This window comes from Felis catus, chromosome B1 (assembly GCF_018350175.1).
Source record: "Felis catus isolate Fca126 chromosome B1, F.catus_Fca126_mat1.0, whole genome shotgun sequence".
NCBI classification, from domain to species: Eukaryota; Metazoa; Chordata; class Mammalia; order Carnivora; family Felidae; genus Felis; species Felis catus.
This window is the reverse complement of record NC_058371.1, coordinates 136,843,016-136,869,119: the sequence shown is the minus strand read 5'-3', so window position 1 is coordinate 136,869,119 and position 26,104 is coordinate 136,843,016. Positions and strand designations below refer to the sequence as shown.

The window sequence follows — 26,104 nt, the reverse complement described above, 5'->3', positions numbered from 1 at the left end:
CTAGTCTCTCCAGGGCTGCTCATCTGTACCTTCCTGTACCTGCTGCCCAAGTCACAGACCTTGCCCTTCTTGCCTCTCGCCCCTCTTCTACCTGGTTGTTCCTGTCCAGAGGACTTGATTTCTGCTTCAATTCCAACTCTAAAGGTTTTCCTGTTCTCTGCCTTCTTTCACAACTGGAGCCCTGTTGTGAACCCCTTCCCCAAGGTGTAAGAGGACCCCTGATGACCTGTCCCTCTCACGACTGGGTCCAGTTTCTTGAGTTCTGCCTCTTATGGGCAGGCGTGGAACAACAGCCGCCTACCTGCTAGTCTCCTGAACCAACTGCTGCCTGGACTTCTTGCTGCTGTACTCCAGCTGTTAAAACAGAATTTAAATGCAACTGTTGTTCCCGGTAGATCTTGCATTGCCAGGCCCATAAAACCACACCCTTGTGGCCAAGTCAGGTCTCCCAGTCTCCCTGTTACCTGAGTGTGCTTGTCTTGAGTGACGTCCCAACTCCCTCCCAATTTCACTGCTTTTTGCTGAGTCCTAACTCATATACGTATTTGTCAGGGTATGTATTATGAATATTTCCTCCATGCTTTTCATTTTTTAGCAGTGTCTTTTGAAGATAATTTAAAAAATTATGATGAAGTCTATTTCATTCATTTTTTTTCTCTTCATGGTTTATGTTTTTTGTTTCCACGTAAGAAATCTTAACCCAAGGTAACAATTTACTCCTATATGTTCTTCTAGGAGTTATATTTTAGCTTTTATTTAGGTTTATGAACCACTTTGAGTTCATTATTTTGGACAAAATTAGAGTGAGGTAAGAGTAAAGGTTATTTTGTTGTTGTTGTTCTATGCAGATATCTTGTCGGTACAGCACCATTTGTTGAAAAAAAAACCCTATCCTTTGTCCATTTAAATATCTTGGCACCTTTTGTTAAAAACTGATCATATATGAGGAATGCCTGGCTGGCTCAGTTGGTAGAGCATCGACTCTTGATCTTGAGGTCCTGAGTTCAAGCCCCAGTTGGGTATAGAGATTACTTAAAAAAAAAATTGATCATATATGTGTGGGCCTAATTCTGGACTTACTAGTCTATTGTTCTATATGATCTTTGCACCAATATCACACTGTCTTGATTACTGAAGCTTTATAGTAAATCTTGAAGTAATATGAACACTTGTTTTTTCACAAAATTAAATTTTGGCTATTCCACTCCTTGCATTCCCAAATAAATTCTATCAGCCTTCAATTTCCACAAACAAGCTTGTTGAGATTTTGACTGGGATTGCACTAAATTTATAGACTTTGGGATGTAACATCTGATCAAAACTGAAAATTCCAATTCTTGAATATGGTACCTCTCTCTATTTATTTAGGTCTTCTTTAATTTCTCTCAGCAGTTTTACAGTTTTGAGTATATAGGTCTCACACACAGTAGTTAAATTTATCCCTAAGTGTTGCATGTTTTGGATGCTATTGTAAATGGAGTTGTTTTTCCAATTATTTGTAGTGAGTATACAGATATGATTGAGTTTTGTACACTGACTTTGTATCCTATGACACTGCTGATTACACTCTAGCTTTTTTTGTACATTCCTTTGGGTTTTTCTTGAACCTACTATCAGCAAATAAGACAGTTTTACTTCTTGCTTTCTAATCTATGTACCCTTGTGTTTCTTCCTGTCTTTTACTGGCTATGATTTCTGATATATCCTGAAAAGCAGTGTGAAAGTAGACCTTTTTTTTTCTTTTCTGATTTTAGAGGGAAAAACATGTAGTCTTTCACCATTAAGTGTGATGTTACCAGCAGTGGTTTTTTTTTGTTGTTGTTGTTTTGTTTTGTTTTCAAATAAACACCCTTTATTGAGTTGATGATGTTCTCTTCTAATTTGCTGAGTTTTTATCATGAGTGGGTGTTGAATTCTGTCAAAAAAAATAACAACATTGAATTTTGAATGTTAAACAACTTTGCAATACTGGAATAAACTCTGATTGTGTTGCTGTATTACTAATACTTTGATAAGGATTTTTATTATCTATTTTTACTATAGATATGTAGTTTTCTCTTCTTGTAATATCTTTGTCTGGTTTTGGTATCAGGGTAATGCTGATCTCAAAAGATGAGATGAGCAATGTTCCCTCTTCCTCTACTTTCTGGAAGAATATATGTATGATTGGTATTATTTCTTCCTTAAATGTTTGATAGAGTTTACCGGTGAAGTCAGTTGAGCCTGGAATTTTCTTTGTGGTAAGTTTTAAGTTGTAAATTCAATTTCTCTAATAGATATAGGACTATTTAGACTTTCTGCTGCTACTTCAGTCAATTTCAAAAATTGTGTCTTCCAAGAATTTTCCCATTTCATTTAAATAACTGAACTCATTTTTCAGCATTCAAGGATACAATTATTTCAGGATTATTCATTACTATCCTTTTAATATCTCTAGGATCTTTAGTGAAGACCCTCCTTTCATTACTGATATTGGTAATTTATGTGTTCTCTCTTTTCCCTCTGTTATCAAATTAGTCAATAATCTTACTGATCATTTCAGAGAGCTAGCTTGTGTTTTCATTATTTTTATTCTCTAGTTGGTCTATTTTTTATTTCATTTTTGCTTTTACTAATTATTTCCTTCTTTCTACTTGGGCTCCCCCCCCCCCCCCCCGCCCCATGTTCCTAAAGTAAAACTTAGACCCTGAATTTAGATTTTTCTTATATTCTAATAAGCATCTAAAGTTATAAATGTCCTTTTCAGCACTTCTTTGGCTTCATGCCACTAATTTTGGTATATCTGTTTCCATTTTCATTCCATCGTAAATATTTTCTAATTTCCCTTGGAATTTCTACTTTGACCACTGGTCAAGTGTGCTATTTAATCTCCAAATATTTAGGAAATTCCCTGTTATCCTTCTATTATTGCTGGTATACTATAATTGCTTTCATTAGACACAATACTATGTTGGATTTCAATCCTTTTAAATGTATTGAGACTTGTCTATGATCTCAGAATATGGTCTACATTGGTGAAATATTTCCCATGCACTTGAGAAATACTTCACACACACACACACACACACACACACACACACACACACACACACACACAATGGTACACTGGAAAGAGTATAGGCCAGCATGGCAGGAAACTAAATTATAGTCCCATCTAAACCATAATTCACTGAATGATCTTAGACTACTCACCAGTTTTCTGAGTCTGTTACCTTATCTAATATATAAATGGAATAAGACTTGATGATCTTTATGATCTCTCCCTCCTTTACTAATTCCTTAGCAACCTCTCTATTGTAAGGATTTATTTACATTATACATGGGTTACTACAATTACTTTTAAACAAGTCTTGCAATACTTCTGCATGCTATTATCCCCATTTTACAGATAAGGCAACTGAGCAAGGTTTACGAGAGAGCTAATACCTTACCCAGGGTAATAAGAGACAGAGTTGGGACTGGGACACAGGTATGTGTGATATCAGAGCTCTTGCTCTCAACCACCACATTTTACTAATGCTCCACTGATACGTGACAGTGTCACAACTCTTTAGGCTACTATTTAAGCATGCTCTCCAATCTTCCCCAATTTATAGCACACAATCTGGCCCAACTTTTCCCACCCAACCTTCACCTCTTCAGGATCTGTAGGCCTTCTCTAGAGCTACAGAATCTAGTCTGTTGACTGATTAGCTTAGTTGACTCTTTAGCTTTCTCATCATTCATTCTATGTTAAGTACCTGGAATAGCTTATTCTTTCCCTCTGCTTATCTACAACTTCTACAACTTCTTTTTTTTTTTGAGAGAGAGAGAGAGCATGCGAGCAGTGGAGGAGCAGAGAGAGGGAGAGGAGAAAGGGAGAAAGTCTTAAGCAGGCTCCATGGTCAACGTGGAGCTTGATGTGGGGTTTGTGGGGCTTGTGGGGCTCAATCTCAGGACTGCGAGATCATGATCTGAGCTAAAATTAAGAGTTGGATGCTTAGCCAACTGAGCCACCTAGGTGCCCTGACAACTTCTATCTCCTTCACTACCTAGCACTGATTTCTTTTCTTCCTTATAACCTTTCACTATTCTGAAAAAGAATTTTAACCCTAAAAAAGAATTTTAACTCAAGAGTAACCCTAAAAGAGAGCTAATCTCTAAGAAAAGGAGTGTTTTCCTAGTGTGCCTTTTCTTTTTAAATTTGTTGTCTGATAAAGGCTACACTGATCTCACAAATGTTTATAATATCCTAGAATGATCACAGGACAACAGGTGAACCTTATTCCTCACAAAGGTAGAGACGATGGATTACCTCACATCAGGACCCATGTCTTTACAGCTTCTTATAATCCCCAGAGTCTCCAAAAAGTCTCTCACTTGTAATGATGCCCAGTTATGATTTGTTGATTTTTCATATTTCATACAACTCAAAGCATTAAAAATGCACATATAAATCTAGATTCAGATTTAGCATGTCAGGCTGTTCTTTTCCACATTAGATTAGAGGTTAGCATTTTTTTCTACTTTACAGTTCTCATAACTTTTAAATCTCTATTATCTCACATAACAGTAATAAGATTTAAAAATATTGAAAAATACCTTCAAACCAATTAAAGAGAGAAACAAAGTTTGGATTCCCTTAGTGAATTCTTGAACAAGATGGCTGTAACAGTTTTCCAATGGTCTGCTTATTAACTCCAATACCTACAAAAGTTAAAGCAATATTATGTTTTGTGTTATTATAAAAAAATAAAGTGTTCTATATAAAATTTTCTATTTTGCATAGATCTTGTAGAAGCAGGGGGAATTTAAAGACATAAAAACAAACAAATAAGAATTTAGCAGGTGTTTTCATGAAAATGGAAGAAAGATAAATAGGGAAAATATTTTTTATTGCTTGCCTGCCTGAAATACAAAAGTGTTCAAACTACTTGTTCTAGTTCTTAATCATAGAGGAGAAAGAAACACTATTTAAATAAATATTAATAAATTTTAATATTTTATAATATATTAATATTTTATATAATATTTAATATTATAAATATTAATAAAATTAATAATTTTTAAAGGATGATATATATCATAAAAGAGCTACAACCAAAGACCAAAATGAGACAAAATGATTAACCACCAACTGGATTGATTATTACCTGTTGCTTGTCTTTTTCTTGCAGTATAAGGATACTCTCCCCAAAAGAATCTATCCCAGCACGGCCAGCTCGGCCAATCATCTGTTTATATTGGTTCCTCTTTAAAAACTCCTTGGCAACATAGGGAGCTCTTAAAATAACTCTATGGAATTGATAATATTAATTAAAAGTGATACTCCATCTATGATAATAGCATCTATCTTTTAAATTCTGTATTATTTATCTGGTATTAAATTTAATGACATGTTAACTCAAAATAATAAGTGACTACTATTTACCAAGAACCTGTGATGTCCTAGATTCTTTATGTACATTATCAGTAATTCTTACAAAATTCTTGGTAATAATATTCTTTATTATTTTATTTTGTCTTATTTTTTTACAAAGGGGCTAACTGAAGCACAGACAAGCTAAGTGGATTACCTCAACTCACAAAACTAGTAATTACCAGAACTATGGTCTGAACATGTTGGCCTAGCTACAAAGCTTATGATCGTCACTAGAACAACAGTCTCCAAAGATTTTTGATTCCATACTTCATAAATGAAAAATCTGACCATGCATTATGAACATATGCCTGCTTATGTATGTATGTATATATTTATATTACTGTCAACTATACAAAATTACAAGTTTCAACCGTTTTTGATGTACAAACATGGTACTTTCAATCCTTCTCATGTATATAAAAGTCTGTAGCTAGTTTTCCTGCTCAAAAGTGAGAGGAAACCTGTCATTTATCTACTAACCAACCTACTCTTTTATTTACAAATCTCTATGGACAGCCAAGATTATAAACACTTGAAGAAAACTAAGGACATAAAAGAAAGACAAGAATATGCAGAAACAGGGAACAGAAAGAATTCTTAAAAATTCTGATCAGTATTCACAGAAAATTCTAGAGGCTATTATATTCACAATATGAGAACAGACTATTACAAATGAAGAGCAATAAGAGAAGATAGTTCTTGGAAATTAAGAAAAAATTTTAAATTCATTAAAAAATTCAAAGACGGACTGAATAATGAATGAACACAGTTAATGGGATACAATAAAAAACTGATCTTGTCACATAGAAGTAAAGTTGAAGAAATCACATAGCTCATATAGACTGAAAACTGTGTAAGAAAACTTGAGAGACTTGAAAGCCCAATCTACCAGGCTTCAACCCTGTCCAAGGGAAGTTACAAAAACAGAGAACAGAGATAATGGAAAAAAAAGAAAAAGCCAAACAAAAAGTAAGATGAAGGCATAAAACTTTTTTGGGGGGGAAGGGGGAAGAGGGTGCAAGTGAGTCAGGGGCAGAGAGAGAGAGAATCCCATGAGAGGCAGAGAGAAAGAGAGAAAGAGAGAGAGAGAGAAGCGGGGCTCAGCCAGGGCTCCTGTTTCTGTTTTTTTTTTTTTTTTTTAATTTGAAGTGGGGCTCATGCTCACCTGATGCAGCACGCATGCTCACCCAAAGCAGGGCATGAGCTCACCTGATGTGGGACTCGAACTCACCAACTGTGAGATCATGACCTGAGTCAAAGTCAGATGCTTAATGACTGAGCCACCAGGTGCCGGAGGCATAAAAGGCATAAAACTTTAGATTGAAAGCATTTTCCCAAGTGCTAAGACCTATGAATAAAAAGTAGCTAAACTGGGATGGTTGGGATTAAGAATTAAATTTCCAGGGTTTCAAACCTTGGTTTTTGAAACTCATTTGTTGGCATGAAGTTGGGTACATTATTTAATTGTTCAGTGTCTCAGTTTTCTGTTCTATAAAATGTGGACAATAAAATATAACCTTCTTCACAGAGTTGTCATGAAGCTCTATTAAGTCAATGCATGTAAAGCTGTTATGACACAGGGGAGGGAGTGTAATAGGTGCAATTATAATTATACACTATGATGAAATTTTAAGGTAACAGAGAAAAATCTAAGTTTCTGGAGAGGAAAAAACAAACCTATGCAAAAACAAAAATGGGCAACAGTGGCTCCTAAAAGACATGGAACAATACTACAAAGTCCCCAAAGGGAAAAAATTGAAACTAGAATTCTTTTCCTAGCAAGATGTTCAAGTGTGAAGCTAAAATAAAAACACCTTCAGCTATAAAAAGACTCAAAAATTTCTACCCCCCAATCTAGCATTTAAAAAATAATTGCTCAGCAGTTAGAGAAAGATAAATATCATATGACTTCACTCATATGAGGACTTTAAGACACAGGGCAGATGAACATAAGGGAAGGGAAGCAAAAATAATATAAAAACATAGAGGGGGACAAAACATAAGAGACTATCAAGTATGGAGAACAAACAGAGGGTTACTGGAGGGGTTGTGGGATGGGCGATGGGCTACATGGGTGAGGGGCATTAGGGAATCTACTCCTGAAATCATTGTTGCACTATATGCTAACTAATTTGGATGTAAATTTAAAAAATAAAATTAAAAAACGAAGAAGATGAGAAGTCTGCCTGTAAGGAAAAATAAAAGGATGAAAGTAAAAGACAAGAAAGAAAGAAGAAAGAAAGAAAGAAAGAAAGAAAGAAAGAAAGAAAGAAAGAAAGAAAGAAAGAAAGAAAAATTACTCAGGAGGTGCCTAGGTGACTCAGTCAGTTAAGCATCCAACTTCGGCTCAGGTCACAATCTTGTGGTTCATGAGTTTGAGCCCCTGCATCAGGCAGTGTGCTGACAGCTCAGAGTTTGGAGCCTGCTTTGGATTCTGTGTTTCCCTGTCTCTCTGCTCCTCCCTAACTCACATGTGTGCATGTGGATATGCTCTCTCTTTCTCTCTCTCTCTCTCCCAAAAATAAATGAACATTAAAAAAAATATTACTCAGGGCACCTAGGTGGCTCAGCAGGTTAAGCATCAGGCTCTTGATTTCAGCTCAGGTCATAAAATCATGGTAGTGAGATTGAGCCCCACTTTGGGCCCAGCACTGACAGCGTGGAGCCTGCTTGGGATTCTCTATCTCCCTCTCTCTCTGCCCCTCCCCTGAACTCTCTCTCTCACTCAAAATAAATAAACTTAAAAAAAAATTAACTACTCAAGGATGGCAAAATTAAAAGTAAACCACAGAAGGAATATGTGAGATATGAGGTAGTGGTAAACAAAAAACAAGTATAATTCATAGGATAGTTTGAATAATTATGGACTATAAGATGAAAGAAAATTAAAAATCTGAAACTAAAACTTTAGGAAGCTGCAACATACATGAGGCAGTATAGGAGAATATACAAATGCTAAGACTTGTTATGTTCAGGAGAGGACAAAGTTATTGATTAAATCTAAAATGGCAGAAAAGCATGTTTGATTACAACTTAAAATTTTAAGAGTAACAACTGGAATAAGAGAAATAGGATATATAATTCCCTTTTTAATTCTCCAATTATCTGAAAAAAGGAAAATTTAATCAGTGACAGAGGTTGAAAATAAAAGAACGGAAAAAGATAAACTCGGCAAAGAAAATGTAGTCCTAGTGTTCAAAGTAAAATCACTCAATGAGAAAAACAAGGACCTATTATATTGATAAAAGGTATGATTCAACAATAAGATATTTGAAGTAAATCTTTGTATACTTCAACAGTTTTGAAATACAAAGTAAAAACTTCTAGCAATGCAAAAAGGAGAAATTGGCAATTCTGTAATAACAGTGGGAGACTAACACAGCTCTCTGAAATCCACCAATCAAAGAATCACAAATAGAAAACAGAGGAGCTGGTAACAAGATTAACTGTGGTCTCATGGAGATGTCCAAAACTGCATACCCAACAGAAAATACATGTATTTGAAAAAATGTCACAAAGTTTAAAGTCACAAATTATAAAGATCATAAATCAATTATACAGGCCTATAGCTTTGGTAGTAACTGAAAAGATAATCAAAGACTTACTCTAAAAAGATACTAGACGCAGAAGTCTTTATGGATGAGTTCTCTAAGCTGTCAACGAAATCCCTATGTTAAATACACTCTTTCAGATCATAAAAATGGTAGAAAGCTTGCCAATTGTTTACAACTAAAAAAATAAACCTTGATGTCAAAACCAGATAGGGAGAGCACCAAGGAAAGGAATTCTAATACCAGGAAATCTACTAAAGTTATCTTTCATCAAAATAAAGGAAATAAACCACACAATTAACTCAGCAAATGAGGAAAAACATTTGATAAATTCTCACCCACTACCGAGAAAGAACAAAACAACAGAACTCCTGGCAAGCTAAGAATTAAAAAGTTTCAAGCCCGGCCAATAGTTTCCATGTGTCTTACCTTCGAGCTGGTAGATTAACGCCTGCTGCGAGGGTGGATGTGCAGGTAAAAAGGCACAGAACTCCCGTGGAATAGGCCTCTTCCAAGAGTTTCCTTTCATCACTTGTTAAGCCACTGTGGTGATAAGCAACCCCAAAAGGGATGGTGCGCTTTAAAACAGGACACAAGTTGCCACTGCTGACATTCTTCAAGTTTTTAATCACCTCATGTTTTTCTTCCTCCCTGTGTTTCAGATACTCCCTAGGAAAAACGATCTGTTAGAAATATGAACCCTTGATCTTATGGGAACAAAGTGCCTACTGGTTTAACTTTAGTAGATGCGTGTAAAAGTTCTTTATTAAAAAAGATATTGCTTTCATTAATAGAAGTACATAAGATGTTCTTAGAATTCTGATTCTGAGTTCATCAATTTTGAGCCACTCTCAATCTTTTTGTATATCACAGAGTCCTATGAAAATATGATTAAGACTAAGGAAAAGAAACATAAAATAAACATCAAACATAACACTTTGCTTATAAGTTCATGGACTTTCTGAAGTTCATTCCTGTATTGCCTATGAAGGCAGGTTGAGACACTTGCTGTAGATGTTACAATTAGTTTTTTCATTAGAACATACATTTTTATTGGCTTTTTAAAGAAATTTTAAGTCATTTGCTTCTGTGAAGATGGAAACATATTTCTTATCAAATCATATGTACTTATGTAAAACACCAATGGTCTAAACACTAGCATTTTAGAAGCTTCAATAATATCCCACAATGTCTCTGCATCTAAGAGTACCTATTATTTTAAACAGACATAGAGCCAGATTCTACTGCCCAGGGGATTTCATTACACCAGTTTCCCATGACACTTATGATAAGGAGGAACATAATTAAGATACAAGTGGATATCACAAGACTCTCAAGAAATCACATTTAAAAAGTTTTTTTTTTTCAATATTTATGTTTGAGAGAGGGAGGTTGCAAGCTGGGGAGGAGCAGAGAGAGAGAGAGAGAGAGAGAGAGAGAGAGAGGCAGAGGTCAGTCAGCACAGAGCCCGATGCAGGGCTTGAACTCACGAACTGTAAGATCATAACCTGAGCTGAAGTCACACGCTTAATGGACTGAGCCATCCAGACACCCCTCAAGAAATCATGTTTTAAAGATACTCATTTAGAACCCATTTAGCTCTACATTTACTTTATCTACATATAAATTACAGAATAAAGAAAGTATGCTCAAAACATGATTCACCATTTCTTAATCAAGAGCCACAAAAAGGGGTACTGAACTATACTCAGAACATTCAGCTTATGAAAGCAGCAAGTAATATGCAAAATATATTTTAGAGGAAATTTTCCTTCAGACGATGTTAAGTCCTATCTCTTTTAGAAGGTATCAAGTATCTACTATAATTCGTTAACTAAGGATTCTAGAAAACCAGAGTTTTAAGTGCTTCAGTGTTAAACACCAACATTTATGTCCCAAAAAACCTATTATCACCAAAAGCAAAATAAATCAAGGGTAAAATTAGTAAGTCTCATGTCTCCCAGGAAATGTCAGTCTCTAATAAATTTCCATATCACTTAGCCGGTGCTATATTCCCTTATTCTATGAAAACAAATGATTTACTGAGACTACCTCAATGATAATTTAATTTCTTTAGGTTTTTATAATCAACATCATCCTTGTAAAGGCAGACTATTAGTTACCAAAATGGGAAACTCCTTGACTTTATCCTAAACATCTACATCATTGTGCTGGTCAGTAAATTAACTGTATTAGACCAATCCATGACAGTAGGACTGGATGGGGAGGAGAGGGCTGAATTAGAATCCATAACTGTCTATGGATGGTGACACGGCACTGGCTAAGGGGCCAAAAAGAAGTCTGAAAAATACGATAAAACTACACATGGGACAAAGATACAGAAAAAAACTGAATTGTTCATACTTAAGGTCACTTTATACCCATTGCTATGAGTATAAAAGAGCCAATATTAAAATACTATAAAGTTACAAGCTAATAAATTTCTTAATTACTTAAGAAATTCAATTCAAATTCAAATTTATTTACTTTAGTGTAAAGTTTACTAAGAAAACTAAGGCAACAGTATTTAATTAAAGAGAAGGTTAAGTTGAAGATATGATTCATATCCACAGTGATTAGTGCCTGGGCCTCTGACTACCATAGCCAGTGGGTGAACTTGCTGCAGGTTGAACCTGCCTGGAAAGTTTTACAAAATCCTGATACCTGGGCCCTACCTGCAGAGATTCTGATTTTCTGGGATGTAACCTGGGCACTGAGATTTTTAAAAGCCCTTGAGAGGATGCATTTGCAGCCAAGGTTGAGAATCATTGATCTAAAACCATTATATCAGTCAGCATTCTCTTCCATGTAACCTTAGAATTCTTCTTTGCCTATTTCACATATATGAATCTCACAGTTAAACTTTCTTCAAGGTTAGGACCTTTAAAATCGACTGTAGTTATGATGTTCTACAAGAAATAACCAGTGCTTGTTGAATAAACAGAATATACAGCATGTAAATCATGATAAAATAAAACAGAATATTTTTTAAAGATTAACATACTTGCTTAAAAATTTGCATATCATTTCTGCTACGTTTTCACAGTTCTTCTTAGTGGGACAAAAAACTAAGCAGGAATAACTGGGAATAACTTCTGTCACCAATGCTACCAAATGATCGGGATCCATCTTTTTCAGAGTATCAGAATACTGTACAACAAGATGCAGGAACAAGGTAGTTAGCAACCATGAAAACCTGTCATTTTACCAGTGTGCTTTGAAAGGTAAGTAAACCATCCTTAATTTTGAAGTTCTCATTTAATAAATCTGATCCTTTAAAAGAAAAGAAGAGACCCAGATTAAATTTTAAAACGTTAAGTCCCACTTTTAGGTTATTAGGGCTTTGTTAGGCCTATTTAGTTTTAAATTACAGAAATGAAAATAGTGAATGTTTTAATAACCCCACTGCATGTTCAGCTCCACTGGAGCAAAACAAAAAGTCCACAGAGAGAAACACAGATTGAGCCTCATAATGATCAAAGGACCATATAGATAAGATATGCCTTTCACTAACAGTTTTCAAAAACACAGATTCAATCACATTACAGGATATATTTTCAGAAATAAAAAATGTATTCATCAAGTAGACATAAGGAAGTCAACATAGAGAAAAATATAAAATTATTTAAAAATCTCACTTCCTTCAACTTTATTAAAAACTAAGATACAGATTTAGAATATACCTTTATGGAATTCTAAACTATTGTAAAATCCCTTTCTTCTCTTTTTAATATACTTTACATAAGTCACAAAACATTAACATAGTAGACATTAACATTTTATATACAATATCTGAACTACATAGCCCACAAAAGTTTCTTCTTGTTTTGTGCTTGTTACTGAATGAATAAACATTTAAGGGAGAGGTCTCCAGATTTTCTTGGTTCATGGAGCCCCAGGGCCAAAAGAAATACCTAACAGTTTTGTTTATTAGGTATTTAGGTGCAAACAACTGAAGTACGTATTTCCTCACAATTTCGTAGCCATTTGAATAAATAATACACATCAGTTGAATGAAAAAGATACTGCTCTTTCATTTTTAACCATAATAGCTAACGAACAGGATGTGCGCACAACTGAGCACCCCATAGTCTTCCAAATCTTAGAATCAGATTGGACCTGGCTACTCTTTTTTCTGTCCCACGTTGATTGTCACACAGTATTTGTTTACAGTAACTACAAAAAACAAACAAAAAAAACTTCACTAAGATATAATATCATAGAAAGGAATACAGTGTGATCTAATGTTAAAACTGGAAACTACCTCAAAGTGGTAGTTTGATTTTTTTTTTTCAACGTTTTTATTTATTTTTGGGACAGAGAGAGACAGAGCATGAACGGGGGAGGGGCAGAGAGAGGGAGACAGAATCGGAAACAGGCTCCAGGCTCCGAGCCATCAGCCCAGAGCCTGACGCGGGGCTCGAACCCACGGACCGCGAGATCGTGACCTGGCTGAAGTCGGACGCTTAACTGACTGTGCCACCCAGGCACCCCTCAAAGTGCTGGTTTGTATGGTGTCCAACAGATGTCAAGCATCCACTGTTTCTCTCAAAAATCTAAACTATCCTACGGCACCCATGTGAATCTTATGTGGTGCCCCAGGGCACCTAGGCACAAAGTTTGGGAACCTCATATTCAAGGGATATTAAAATGTTACCTTATAATTCAGTAGACGTGAAAAAGTCATGCCATTCTCAGCTTTGCTGTCAACCTCATATATCGCATCATTTATTTTCAAATATTCTTTTAATTCAACCTTGCATTAAAAAGACATTTGCAATTAATACCACATATAAATTCCTCTTTCCAAGTTTAAAATTTTGTGAAGTATGTTGTAAAAAAGGACAGCTACAGAAAAACTGTCGCTTTTCTAAGGTATGCAAAACATGCTTCAATTTAAAAGTTTTTTCTTTACCATTTCTTTGAGTCTCTTTTCTCTTTCAATCAAAATAGGGATTAATACCCTTAAAGAAATACTTCTGAACTGAATAGCCACTAAAAGGAAACCAGACACTTCTGTTATTTGTCACAAGAAGTATAAATAAGTCAATGTTCACACTCTTTTATTAAGGAGTTATTTGTGTTATTCCTCAAGATCTAAAATTTTCTGTCTCATCAGTCATCAGTTTTAATTCTACATACCACCATATTCTCTTTAATTTAAGTATTTGTAGACAAAAGATGTTTATGAATACAGTTCATTGCATTTTTAAAAGAAGAGTGTCTAATTTGACTATTAAGGTCAGCTAAGTGTCTCGAAAATTCTCCTCTTTGATGCAAATGTAAAAACATCAAATTTTAAAATTAAACTTGGCGATTCTCAATAACTATTTTCCGAAAAGCTATTTAGACACTGAATATGCACATGGGTACTGCAGACAGAGCAGATGTTCACTATAAGCTACTTTCAGGTAATTAAGAAATATATTTTCTTTTTTAAGTATTTTGGGAATACCGTTATTAGGGAGTTTAAATTTAAATCCACATGAAGTCTTAGCTTATTAAAAAAGCATTGTAACTACCAACGCATAAATATATGAAAATATTTTAACTTTTAAGTTAAATGCTTTTATATGCCAATGACTCAAAATATGAATGACTAAATTCTGACCAAATGAAAAAATTTTTAAGAAGAAGTAGAAAAATAGAATGTATCTGGAAAATTTCATTCAATAAATATTCATTGAAGGCCCATAAGCCAAGTATTGTTGAGGTGCTACAGACACGCAAGTGACCCAAGCTAATATCCTGACCCCATGGAGTTTATGTTCTTTATACACAAACTCTTATTAGCATGTAGCTATGGTGACTGGAATTATACCCCTTCTATGGTATACCTACTCTATGGTATTTTTTATATGGTATGTTAGCTTCTTTTTTTAAATGATTTATTTATTTATTTATTTATTTATTTATTTATTTATTTATTTATTTATTTATTTCTGTGAGAGAGGAGGGCACACACACATGCATGAGTGAGGGAGGGGCAGAGAGAGAGACAGAGAGAATCCCATGAGGTGCAAAGAGAGGAGAGATGGAGAGAGAGAGGGAGAGAGAGTGTGGATCCAGCTCACCCAAAGTGGGGCTCGAACTCACAAATTGTGAGATCATGTGAGCCAAAGTCGTATGCTTAACTGACTGAGCCACCCAGGCGCCCCAGCTACTTTTCTTTCTAAGATGATGTAAAACAAATCCATACAGCGCAAACCTTAGGTACATACTGGTCTAAACTGACTGGTGTAATATTCTGCTTGAAGGAATTCTTGAAGGTCTTCAACATTGTTCAGTGTTGCACTCATGCCAATAATCTGAGTTGTTTCTAAAAAAAAATCCAAAGGATTGAGGAAAATGTGTTATTTAGTGTATCAAAATAGTAATTTCAGCAACCTTTTAAAATTTTTATTTTATTTTTAAAGTTTAGTTTTATTTACTTTGAGAGAGAGAGAGAGAGAGAGAGAGAGAGTGTGCGCTGGGGAGGGGCCAGAGAGAGAGGGAGACAGAATCCCAAGAAGGTTCTGCACTGTCACGGCAGAGCCCGATGTGAAGCTTGAACTCATGAACCAAGAGATCATGACCTGAGCCAAAGTCAAGAGTCAGATGCTTAACTGACTGAGCCACCCACGTGCCCTTAGCAACCTCTTTGAGTTCTGTATTCTTCCTGAGTGATCTGGCAAAGGAGGGAGGGAAGGAAGTAAGAAAAATATAAAGATATTACCAGAGTATTATTCTGGCAGTCAAAGACTGAAAACTTTCAGGTATCTGGACAGCTACTATGTGGAATTTTACAGGATCTCACACTTGTCAAAAAGTCAGATCTTTATCAAGAACTTCTAAACAACAATAATGAGTATAAATATGCTTGTTGCTGACAATCTGGACCATTGTTAGGAAGAGTTATGACATGGTCCAAAGGTATGGCTACAGGCAGATGAATAACATAGGATGTGGGGCTGAGTAGGTCCTGAACTCTTGTCATATAAAGCCCTTTATGGGATCTTGCTATCAGGTTGACAATTTTTTTTTTTTTTAAACAAAGGTGGAGTGAAACTCATGTGGCTGCATGTCCTGGGCAGTATAAAATGGCTGCTTGCCATAGGAAAGCAACTCCGTCAGGCAGGTTTTAGGACTATCATCCATTTTTAAAAATTTTTTTATCATTGAAATATAGCTGACATACAGTGTTATATTAGTCTCAGGTGTATAACACAGTGATCGACAATTCAGTACATTACACAATGTTCACCACGGTAAGTGTAGCTACCATCTGTCATTATCATGGACTATCTTCCCTATGCTGTACTTTTCAACGTCATGACTTGTTTATAACTGTAAAGTTTGTTACCTTCACTTATTTCACCCATCCCATTATCAACTATTTTTGGTGCATAAGGAAACAGAGGCACAGTTAATATAACTTGCTCAAGGCCACATGTGTCGTTAAAAGTGAGTCAGGATTTTATTCCAGCTCCAGAGTCTGTCCTCAGCCGTGTGGTAACACATGATCCCCTATACAGACAGACAGTAGGGAAATCAAGAGAGAATGTTTCAGCACCTAAAAGAAAAAGGAATGATAAACAACCAAATGCTGAAGAAAAATAAGACAAGGACAGTCAGTATGCACTGGATTTGACAAGCAGGTGATGATTTGTCTCTCTTCCTCTGCTTTATATTTTTCCATGGAATTTGTCACCATCTGATACACCATATGTTTTCTTCTTTATCTGTTGACTGTCTGCTCACTTTCACTAAAACAGGTTCAGTGAAGGCTGGGACTCTGTGTTATTCACTGCTAGAGCCTTAGCACTTAAAATAGTGTCTGGCACAAAGTAGGAACTCAGTAATTGTTTTTAACGAATGATTATAAAGTGCTGCAACCTGGCTAAATAATATTGCTATCAAAAATTGTAAAATAATTCTTAATATTTGACCTTTATAATTAATCACTTTTCCATATATTAGCTCTTGCAATATATAATTTAATAAGTCATTGCAACAGCACATCTATGAATAGGAAAGAAGACATTTAGAATAAATATTTCATATACATTGAAAGACTATTTGATGTTGCAAATAGCTCCTTAAAGTGACTACTTACATTCACTGGTCTGATGATGAGGATACTGATGGTGGTGGCAACAACAAACGTTTATCGGGTGCTATGTGCTAGGTAATTGTTGAATGCTTTACCTGGTTAACTCACATAATCTTCACAACGATCCCATCAGGGTGGAACCATTATCCCCATTTTACAGATGAAGAAATAGGTTGAGTCACACGACTAAGTACACACAACTAGTAAGTGGAACAAGATGTCCTCAAACGTTAATTTCCTTCATATTCACAGCTCTACTCATATACCGTTTCCTCCAACAAAAGTTTATTAAGTTTACTTTAGAACTAAAAAAATCTAAGGGGCGCCTGGGTGGCTTAGCTGGTTGAGCCTCTGACTCTTGATTTCGACTCAGGTCATGATATCACGGTTCGTGGGTTCGGGCCTGCGTTGGGCCTGCTGACAGAGTGAAGCCTGCTTGGGATTCTCTCTCTCCCTGTCTCTCTGCCCCTCCCCCACTCATTCTCATTCTCTCTCTCTCTCTCTCTCTTTCTTTCAAAATAAGTAGATTTAGAAAAAAGAAAGAAGTAAAACTAATGCAGAATGAAAACTTAAAAAAAAAGGAAAGAAGTAAAAAGCTAATGCAGAATGCTTGAGTATCTTATTCTGTTACATAATCTAATGACACAAGTCTTTCACAGGCTTCCTGAGTATAAATCAATTCTATTTGAAAAAATACTTACTGCTAGTGTAGAGGACTTTTGCTAGGGTCATTTCCAGTATAGCCCCACGGCTTCCCTCACCAATCATGTGTAACTTTGAGATTTAAAAAAAAATGGGAGAAAAGTAAATTTGCATATGCCTATATAGAACACGCATGTATTTATATGAAATCAAGTAATCTTTGCTTTAGAATTCTTAAGCATTTTGGATATAGCAATTAGAGTACACATGCATTGTACCACTGATATTTTATGTTAATGAGGCTTGGGGGCAACATCCTGACACACCTGGAAATTGATAAGCATCATTATAAAATTGAATATACACATACACATATATTCACTCTTCAAAAAACACTTAACATAAAACCGAATTTAAGATTACTAAGCATGAAATGTATTCATCTGTATTGTCTACATATTAAAATAAATTACTTATCCTCATAGAGGTACTAAGTGGACCCACATAATAATACATGTTGATATTAATTAATTAGTAATAAAATATAATTATTCAACAATTATTAATAAAATGATAAACTATAAAAGCAGTTACTAACCTCATCTACAACAACCAGACCCAGACTGCCAATCCTTCCGGTTTCAATTAAGGAGTTCACCAGACTATGTCCTTTTTCAATAGTGGCAATATAGAGAGATTTTTTTTCCCTTCTTTTAATTGGGGGAAACTTTCCTTTGCTTCCAGCATATTCTTCAACAAAGAAACCCAGTTCTATACCAAAACTTGACAAACCTGAAATCTAGAATATCAGTTAAAATAAGCAAAAAATTAGATAATTAACTCAATTATTAAGAGCTCATGTCTATTTTTTTAAAATCTAAAATAGTACATAATACCAATGAATGAGAACAAAGTCACAGATAAGACACATATATCTAAGAAATGTCATAATTCACGTATGGCTCTTTGCAAAATGAATGCAACTTTTACATTACATAATTAATGTGAAAATAAATTTCAAATGTTTCCTCTTGATGTAAAAAAAAATCAGCATAAGTCACTTATTTTGATAAAATAATCAATTACTTTCTGCTTGAAGAGGCAGGCTAAATAGCGTAAAAAACATAACGTAAACAACAAAACGTAAAAAACATTTTTTTTAATATTTATTTATTTTTGAGACAGAGACAGAGCACAAGATGGGGAGGGGCAGAGAGAGAGGGAGACACAGAATCCAAAGCAGGCTCCAGGTTCTGAGCTGTCAGCACAGACCCCGATGTGGGCATTGAACCCACAAACTGTGAGATCATGACCTGAGCTGAAGTCATTCGCTTAACCGACTGAGCCACCCAGGAGCCCCTCAACGGAATTTTTAAAATGGAATTTAATCCACCAGTTTAGAAAAAAAATAAAATTCTTCTTTTAAGAGGCAATTAGTATTAGAAAAGACTTTTGGTAGGTTCTACATACTGCTTTGCACATCCCAAAAATATTAATTCTCCATCATTAATAGAAGTACCTCTTCTTAGTAAAAAGTTGATGGGGCGCCTGGGTGGCGCAGTCGGTTAAGCGTCCGGCTTCAGCCAGGTCACGATCTCGCGGTCCGTGAGTTCGAGCCCCGCGTCGCGTCGGGCTCTGGGCTGATGGCTCAGAGCCTGGGGCCTGCTTCCGATTCTGTGTCTCCCCCTCTCTCCGCCCCTCCCCCGTTCATGCTCTGTCTCTCTCTGTCTCAAAATAAATACAACGTTAAAAAAAAAAAAGTTGTTACAGGAATGCCTGGGTGGCTCAGTTGGTTAAGTGTCCAACTTCAGCTCAGGCCATGATCTCATGGTTTGTGAGTTCAAGCCCTGCATTGGGCTCTGTGCTGACAGCTTGGAGCCTGGAGCCTGCTTAGGATTCTGTGTCTCCCTCTTTCTCTCTCTGCCCCTCACCTGTCTGTTCTCCCTCTCCCTCTCCCTCTCTCTCTCTCTCTCTCAAAAATAAATAAATAAACTTTAAAAAAAATAGTTGTTACATTTATGGTACCTTTTCTATCTTAGTATGAAAATGTTAACAAATACTGCTTGTTAAAAAAAAAAATCGCACCTTTTCTTGGACAATTGCCACATATGGTAGGATCATTAGAACATCTCTCCGCCGGCAAAGCAGTTCTTGCAGCATTAAAATCTCAGCCACAAGGGTTTTTCCACCACTCGTTGGCAAGGAATATATTAAGTTTTTTCTTTCTTGCACAGAATTCAGTGTTAAGCAAGTATGTTGCCATTCTACAGAATTAAAAAAAAAAGAAAGCATTCCTTTCCCCTTCTACAATTCAGTCTTAAGAAAGTTTTCTCGTAAGGAAAAACCAAATTCCATTCTGTGTATCAATCTCCTCATAATAATAAGTGTAATTATACATACTTATTAAATATCAAACATCCCTAGTCCTCGATGGGCAAGCCAGTGAGAGTCTAATTCTAATTCAGGCCTGGGCAAAGAAGTGGGTGACTAGGCCACCTATTCGCCAGCTGCACACTTAGGTGTAAGATTCTAGGGGCGCCTGGGTGGCGCAGTCGGTTGGGCGTCCGACTTCAGCCAGGTCACGATCTCACGGTCCATGAGTTCGAGCCCTGCGTCAGGCTCTGTGCTGACAGCTCAGAGCCTGGAGCCTGTTTCGGATTCTGTGTCTCCCTCTCTCTCTCTCTGCCCCTCCCCTGTTCATGCTCTGTCTCTCTCTGTCTCAAAAATAAATAAACGTTAAAAAAAAAAATTAAAAAAAAATAAAAAAAGATTCTAACAGAGCAGGTAGTGATCTCGGGTATCACCTGAGCCATCAGAGGAGCTAAAGGACCATACAAAGATCTGTGTGAATTCTAATGCTTTGCTCTTATGCTCTGCAAGGAGATTGCTCATCTACCCACACAACATCCTAGAGAGAAACAGGGGACGGAGGGGGAAAAAAAACCCATGATGTTTTATACATGGTTAGAAGGACTATTCAACCGGCTATTATGGGGAGCTGAACTCTGGCCTGAATACCATTTTGAGCTGTAAGAATATTGAAACCACAGGACTAGGATTCTTAACCGGCACATCTAGGAATTCCACAATGTAGCAAGGTGGAATTCACTAAAAGGACCAAATCAGATCCAAAACAAAACTAGAGTTTTGAAAACTAGAGTAACTACTCTCAAGGATAATCTGACAATGTGGACCATCAAAAGTCTTCAAAATGTGCATCAGTACTTTATCACTAGGAAAATGGGCAAAGGATATGATAAGACATTTCACAGCAGAAAGAAATATGAATGGCTAATATATACGTGAAAAGATGCTCAACTGTTACCTACTCGGTTGGCAAAATAAAATACAAGTAACTACTAAAAACAAATAGCCCCATATATAGAAATTCTGGAGCTGACTGGGGACACGAAGACATTCTTATGTGTGGCTGATGAGAGCATAAAATACTATAGTCTTTTTAGGGGTGCCTGGGGGGCTCAGTCAAGTGTCCAACTCTTGATTTTGGCTCAGGTCATGATCTCACGGTTCGTAGGATCAAGCCCTGCATCAGGCTCTGTGCTGATAGTATAGAGCCTTCTTGGGATACTCTCTCTCTCTCTCTCTCTCTCTCTCTGTCCCTCCCCTCTCCAAAATAAATAAATTAATTAAAAAACAACAACAACAACAACCCTACACACTGTCTTTGGTCTAGTAGTATTGCTTCTAGGTCTCTACACCTATAGAAATAAAAACAAGATTATGTGCAAGATGTTCATCATAGCATTACTTATATAAAACAAAGAGCCATCAAAGGGTAAAGGTTGGATAAATTATTGCAATCATATGATATTCTTTACAGCCTGAAAGCAGGTGGTAGACTGATTCATACATGCTCAATATATAATGAAAGATTATAAATGTGTTAGACTGTAACTAACCAATTATGTACAGATTATTAGAAAATAATATATACATAGAAAAGTTGTACTTGAATGTATTACATTTTCCAAAAAAAGTTAAATAAAAAAAGGTGACTACTAATAGGATATATTGCAAAGCTTTAAAAAGTTACATCTGAATAACAGCCAAATGACTAATTTCTTACATGTTGGTGATTCCCAAATATTTGCAAATGACTTCTTTTCACTTTACAAATATTTCAAAAGGGGGACCTGGGTGGCTCAGTCAGTTAAGTGTCTGACTCTTGATTTTGGGTCAGGTCATGATCTCACGGTTCATGAGTTCAAGCCCCATGTCTGTGCCAACAGCATGGAGCCTGCTTGGGATTCTGTCTCCCTTTTCCTCTCTATCCCTCCCTTCTCCCCTTCCTCCCTCCCTTCTCCCCCTCAAAAATAAATAAATAAACATTTAAGAATAAAAATATTTCAAAAATACTTAAATACTTATGTTTAATATTTAATACTTACATATTAAAAATATTTCAGGCTGGTATTACCCATTATATATGAAACTGTAGGTATCTGTGCAAAAATACAACTTGACCATATCCGCATTTCATCCAACTCAGGTTTTTTTAAAGTATAAAATGACCAAAATAACAAATACTTAGCAATATCACTTATCTTCACCCATTAAAAAATGATTAACTTAGTTCTCAACATTTATGGAAAACCCATTAAGCATGCAATTCTATGATAAAAAGGCAAAAAAATAATAACAGCGTAAGGTTGAGGTTCTCAAGCTCAGTGGTTCTCAAACTTTTGGCACACCAGGATCCACTGGAGGGCTTGTTAAAGCCAATTGCCAGGTCACACCCCCAGAGGTTGATTCAGTAGGTCTAGAGTGGAGCTTGAGAATACTTATTTCAATGAGTTTCCAGGTGCTGCTGCTGCTGCTGTCCAACAGTTACACTTTCAAAACCACTACTTTAGCCCAATGAGAAGTGACGCACATATTTATGCTTTAAATTGGTCATGTCATGAACCAGACTGATAAGCAAAAAGAGCTTTAAGAACTTGTTATTTACTCAAGTTCTTACTTAGAAGCTACCAACATAACGATTTACAGTCATTACCCAAGTCTCATTTCGCATGTCCTTGACGCAGAACATAGCTTGCAAAACCACCACGATTGTTACTTACTTTTTAATAGACCAGGAACTAAGGCTCAGAGTGCAAAACTTGTGTTTAAGTGACAGGATCGGAATTCACAACTAGGCTGACAAGCCCCAGCAGTTGAGAACCAACCGGAGCCTACCAGGCACAGCGGTAGTTAATTAAGAAAAAGAGGAGTCAGAGATAGCCCTGTCCTCAGAGAACTCGCTCTGGCAGAAGATGCGGATTAAACAAAGAACAAGGAGCTAGGAGAAAGGCAGAGGGAAGAAAGTGAACGCTTGCTTCAAGGGCAATACACACCTTTAGCTCTTTAACTGCAAACCTCACAATTTAGAATTTATTAGACCCTTTTAGTCTTACATTAGACTTTGTGTCCTTTCTCCACCTGGTTGTCTTCTCCCTGAGATGAGAACTGTGTTTTCATATGGTTCATAAGGTACTAACACAGGAGTTTCAGAAACACTTATGAAGTGATTGGTTGATAGGCTCATCTTTTGAGGATGGCAGCAACCGTCCCTTCTTTGTCTAAAGTGGCACATATCTGAAATATATGCAAAGACCCAGGATTTCTGAAAAACATTACAACATTTATTGTTATTAATACTATCTCTTTGCACTTAACTCTTAATTTCAGCTGTCTTCAGAGATGTTTAGTTTTAATCAGTGGTATTACTAATATTGATGCTGTCACTCAAGACATGAGTAGTAAAAGGAATTTCAAGTTTTGGTAGAGAAGACAGAGCCAGCCAAGGAAACACCAGCTAAGAAAACTGAGAAGCAACTAGATGATCAGAGATAAAAACAGGAGTGGAATGTCAAGAAGTCAAGAAGTCCGTGTTTCAAGGGTCTGGTTAATTGTGTCTGGTAAGCTACTAAGTTAGAAAGAACTAAAAGTATTGGATTTAGACACCCTAGTCATATCTCAAGTGAGAGCACAGAACCCAGGGTTGGAGTGGGCTGAGAATTGTGAGGTGAGGAAAGGAAGACAGCAAAGATAACAGATTTGAGAAGTGTGACCATGAAGGGAAGAGGTTCAGTAGCAGCAGGATAGGAATGGAAGGCTTGAGAGAACTAATATTTTGATTCATCTTAAGATGAGATATGTGACCACGGGAGCATCTGCTTTCTATTGATTTGCACAAGTATTATGGTAATTATGGTAAATGTTTTTTCATTTCAGCAAAAAGCATTACCATATAATTTTCCAATTCCCTTGAACTGAACATAAAGGTCTCTCACTTTGCTGGGTAGTGAATAAAAAGGACCAAGGTCATCTGATGATGACTCAATTGTTTTCTTGGCAACATTAATCTCCTCAGATAGGAGAGTCTCTTTGAGTTGTTTAGTCTTAGAAAATATTGGTGTTTGGGCCTTGGCATTTCCAGTCATGGCACTTTTTAGATGTTCTTTAAGACTTTTTCTTCTATTCTCCTCTGAGCTAGTTCTGACTTTAGAAGAGGAATCATCAGTTTGCTGGTGTTGTTCTATGCTATTCTGGGGTAATTCCTCATTCACAGTCTTGTGGGAGGAGGAGTTGCAATCCCTCTCTTTGGTAGACTGATCGCCCAAATCATTTGAAGAATTATGCAAATTTTCAAAGTATAAAACCTGGGAGGAAGGTATATCATACAAAAGATCAGGTTCAGGTTCAATACAGACATCTTCCTGCCTACTCTCGTTCGTTGTGTGCTCATCCATTTTTAATTCAGTAAAGTTGTCTATGGTAGTAACGCTGAGTTTGTTGTGTTTGTCGCTTTCTGAACAAAGATCGTCAGTGGCAAGGTCTGAGGCATGTTTCCTATGCTCAGGAAGCTGCATATATTGTTCCAGGTCATCAACGTGAGCTAAAAAAGAGTTTTCAGCAAAGCTATCATAGTCACCAAACATGTCCTCTTCACTGTCATTATTCTGGAAAGAAAGTGAAAAGATTTATGGTCAATTCTAGCTTCACTATAAATAAAAGTTTCAGTCTCAGGCTATACCAAGGTATAATTATATGGATCATAGACCTTAATGTAAATCACCCTATGAAATGGATAGTATCGTCTCCATTTTACAGATGAAGAAATGGAAGCCCAGAGTGTGTAAGTGATTTGCCTAAACTGCACTCCTAGTGTATGGTGATACAGGGATCCTGATTTAGTAAGTGCTAAATCCTTAAAGGTAATCCTAAAAAGGTAGCAAGACCAACCGACATCCCTTGAAATGTCATCTCACTAGAAGTTTCTGATAACTGCACTATCTTTTCCCCTCCCATACTCCAATCTAAGACCAGCTTGTAACAGAACCATGCTTGTACCACTGGACATTCCAAGGAAATTCTGTTCCTAGGAATTTGGAATTGAAAGGGAGGGTCTGCATACGGACTTGGGATGATCTACTAAACAGAGGAGATGTAAATTTAGAGGTAGCAATACAGTGAAGTGATTAAGAAAGCAAGATCGTAAGGGGCACCTGGGTGGCTCAGTCGGTTAAGCTACCGACTTTAGCTCAGGTCATGATCTCATTGTCAGTGAGTTCCAGCCCCGTGTGGAGCTCTGTGCTGACATACCAGAGCTGGAGCCTTCTTCAGATTCTCTCTTTCTCTCTCTCTCTCTCTCTGCCCCTCCCCACTCACTGTCTTTCAAAAATGAATAAATGTCAAAAAAAAAAAAAAAAAAAAGAGCAAGACCTTAAGTCAGAAACCCAGTTTCTTGGGCGCCTGACTGGCTCAGTCAGTTGAGTGTCTGACTTCCACTCAGCTCAGGGGTTTGTGGGTTTGACTCCCCAATCCCCCGCATCAGGCTCCCTGCTGTCAGCAAAGAACTCACTTCAGATCCTGTGTCCCACTCTCTCTCTGCCCCTCCCCTGCTCATGTTCTCTCAAAAAAACAAATAAATAAACATTAAGAAAAAATAAGTGTTTCTTAACTTCTCAGGGCCTGATTAATGTTGTAAAATCAAGATAATGCAAATCGCTTAAGCTTAACAAAATACCCCGCACATAATGAGTGTGCAATAAATGGCAGATTCTATTAGCACAGTAGGAACAGCAGTAACCTGGAAATCTAGATTTGCATCTCAGTCATGCCACTTATTTGCTGCAAGTATGACTTTCATACCTATAAAAAAATGAGGATAGCAAAGCAATAATACCTCACAAGTGAGGACTAACAGCGATAACAAAGACGAAGTAAGCAAATGAAGGCTAGTAGATAATTGGTCAATTGTTTTCATCTAAGAAGAGAACTGCCGAAATTTTGAAGTTTCAAATTCCATCACTTCTACAGCTGGTCTCCCAGGGTTCTTTCAGTGGGCATGCACGCTAGGAGACCTGGGTTTACATCATCGCTCCAAAAGTGGACAATGAGACCAGGACCTTG

General features: G+C 36.5%; 1 protein-coding gene across 10 annotated transcripts in view; it reads right to left on the bottom strand.

The window, feature by feature from the left end:
- Positions 1-26,104, bottom strand: part of HELQ (helicase, POLQ like) — a 41,802-nt gene that overhangs the window by 15,484 nt on the left and 214 nt on the right. For 6 of the 10 annotated variants that reach the window (XM_006930999.5, XM_019829298.3, XM_019829299.3 and 3 more), the window contains exons 2-11: positions 23,937-24,651; positions 19,772-19,950; positions 18,285-18,485; positions 17,746-17,818; positions 15,174-15,271; positions 13,610-13,708; positions 11,957-12,102; positions 9,382-9,621; positions 5,133-5,274; positions 4,582-4,686 (exon numbers count right to left, since the gene is read on the bottom strand). In XM_006930999.5, the coding sequence (XP_006931061.2) occupies positions 4,582-4,686; positions 5,133-5,274; positions 9,382-9,621; positions 11,957-12,102; positions 13,610-13,708; positions 15,174-15,271; positions 17,746-17,818; positions 18,285-18,485; positions 19,772-19,950; positions 23,937-24,651 (1,998 nt within the window). The other 4 variants (XM_019829297.3, XM_045056157.1, XM_023252975.2 and 1 more) reach the window with 4 other exon arrangements.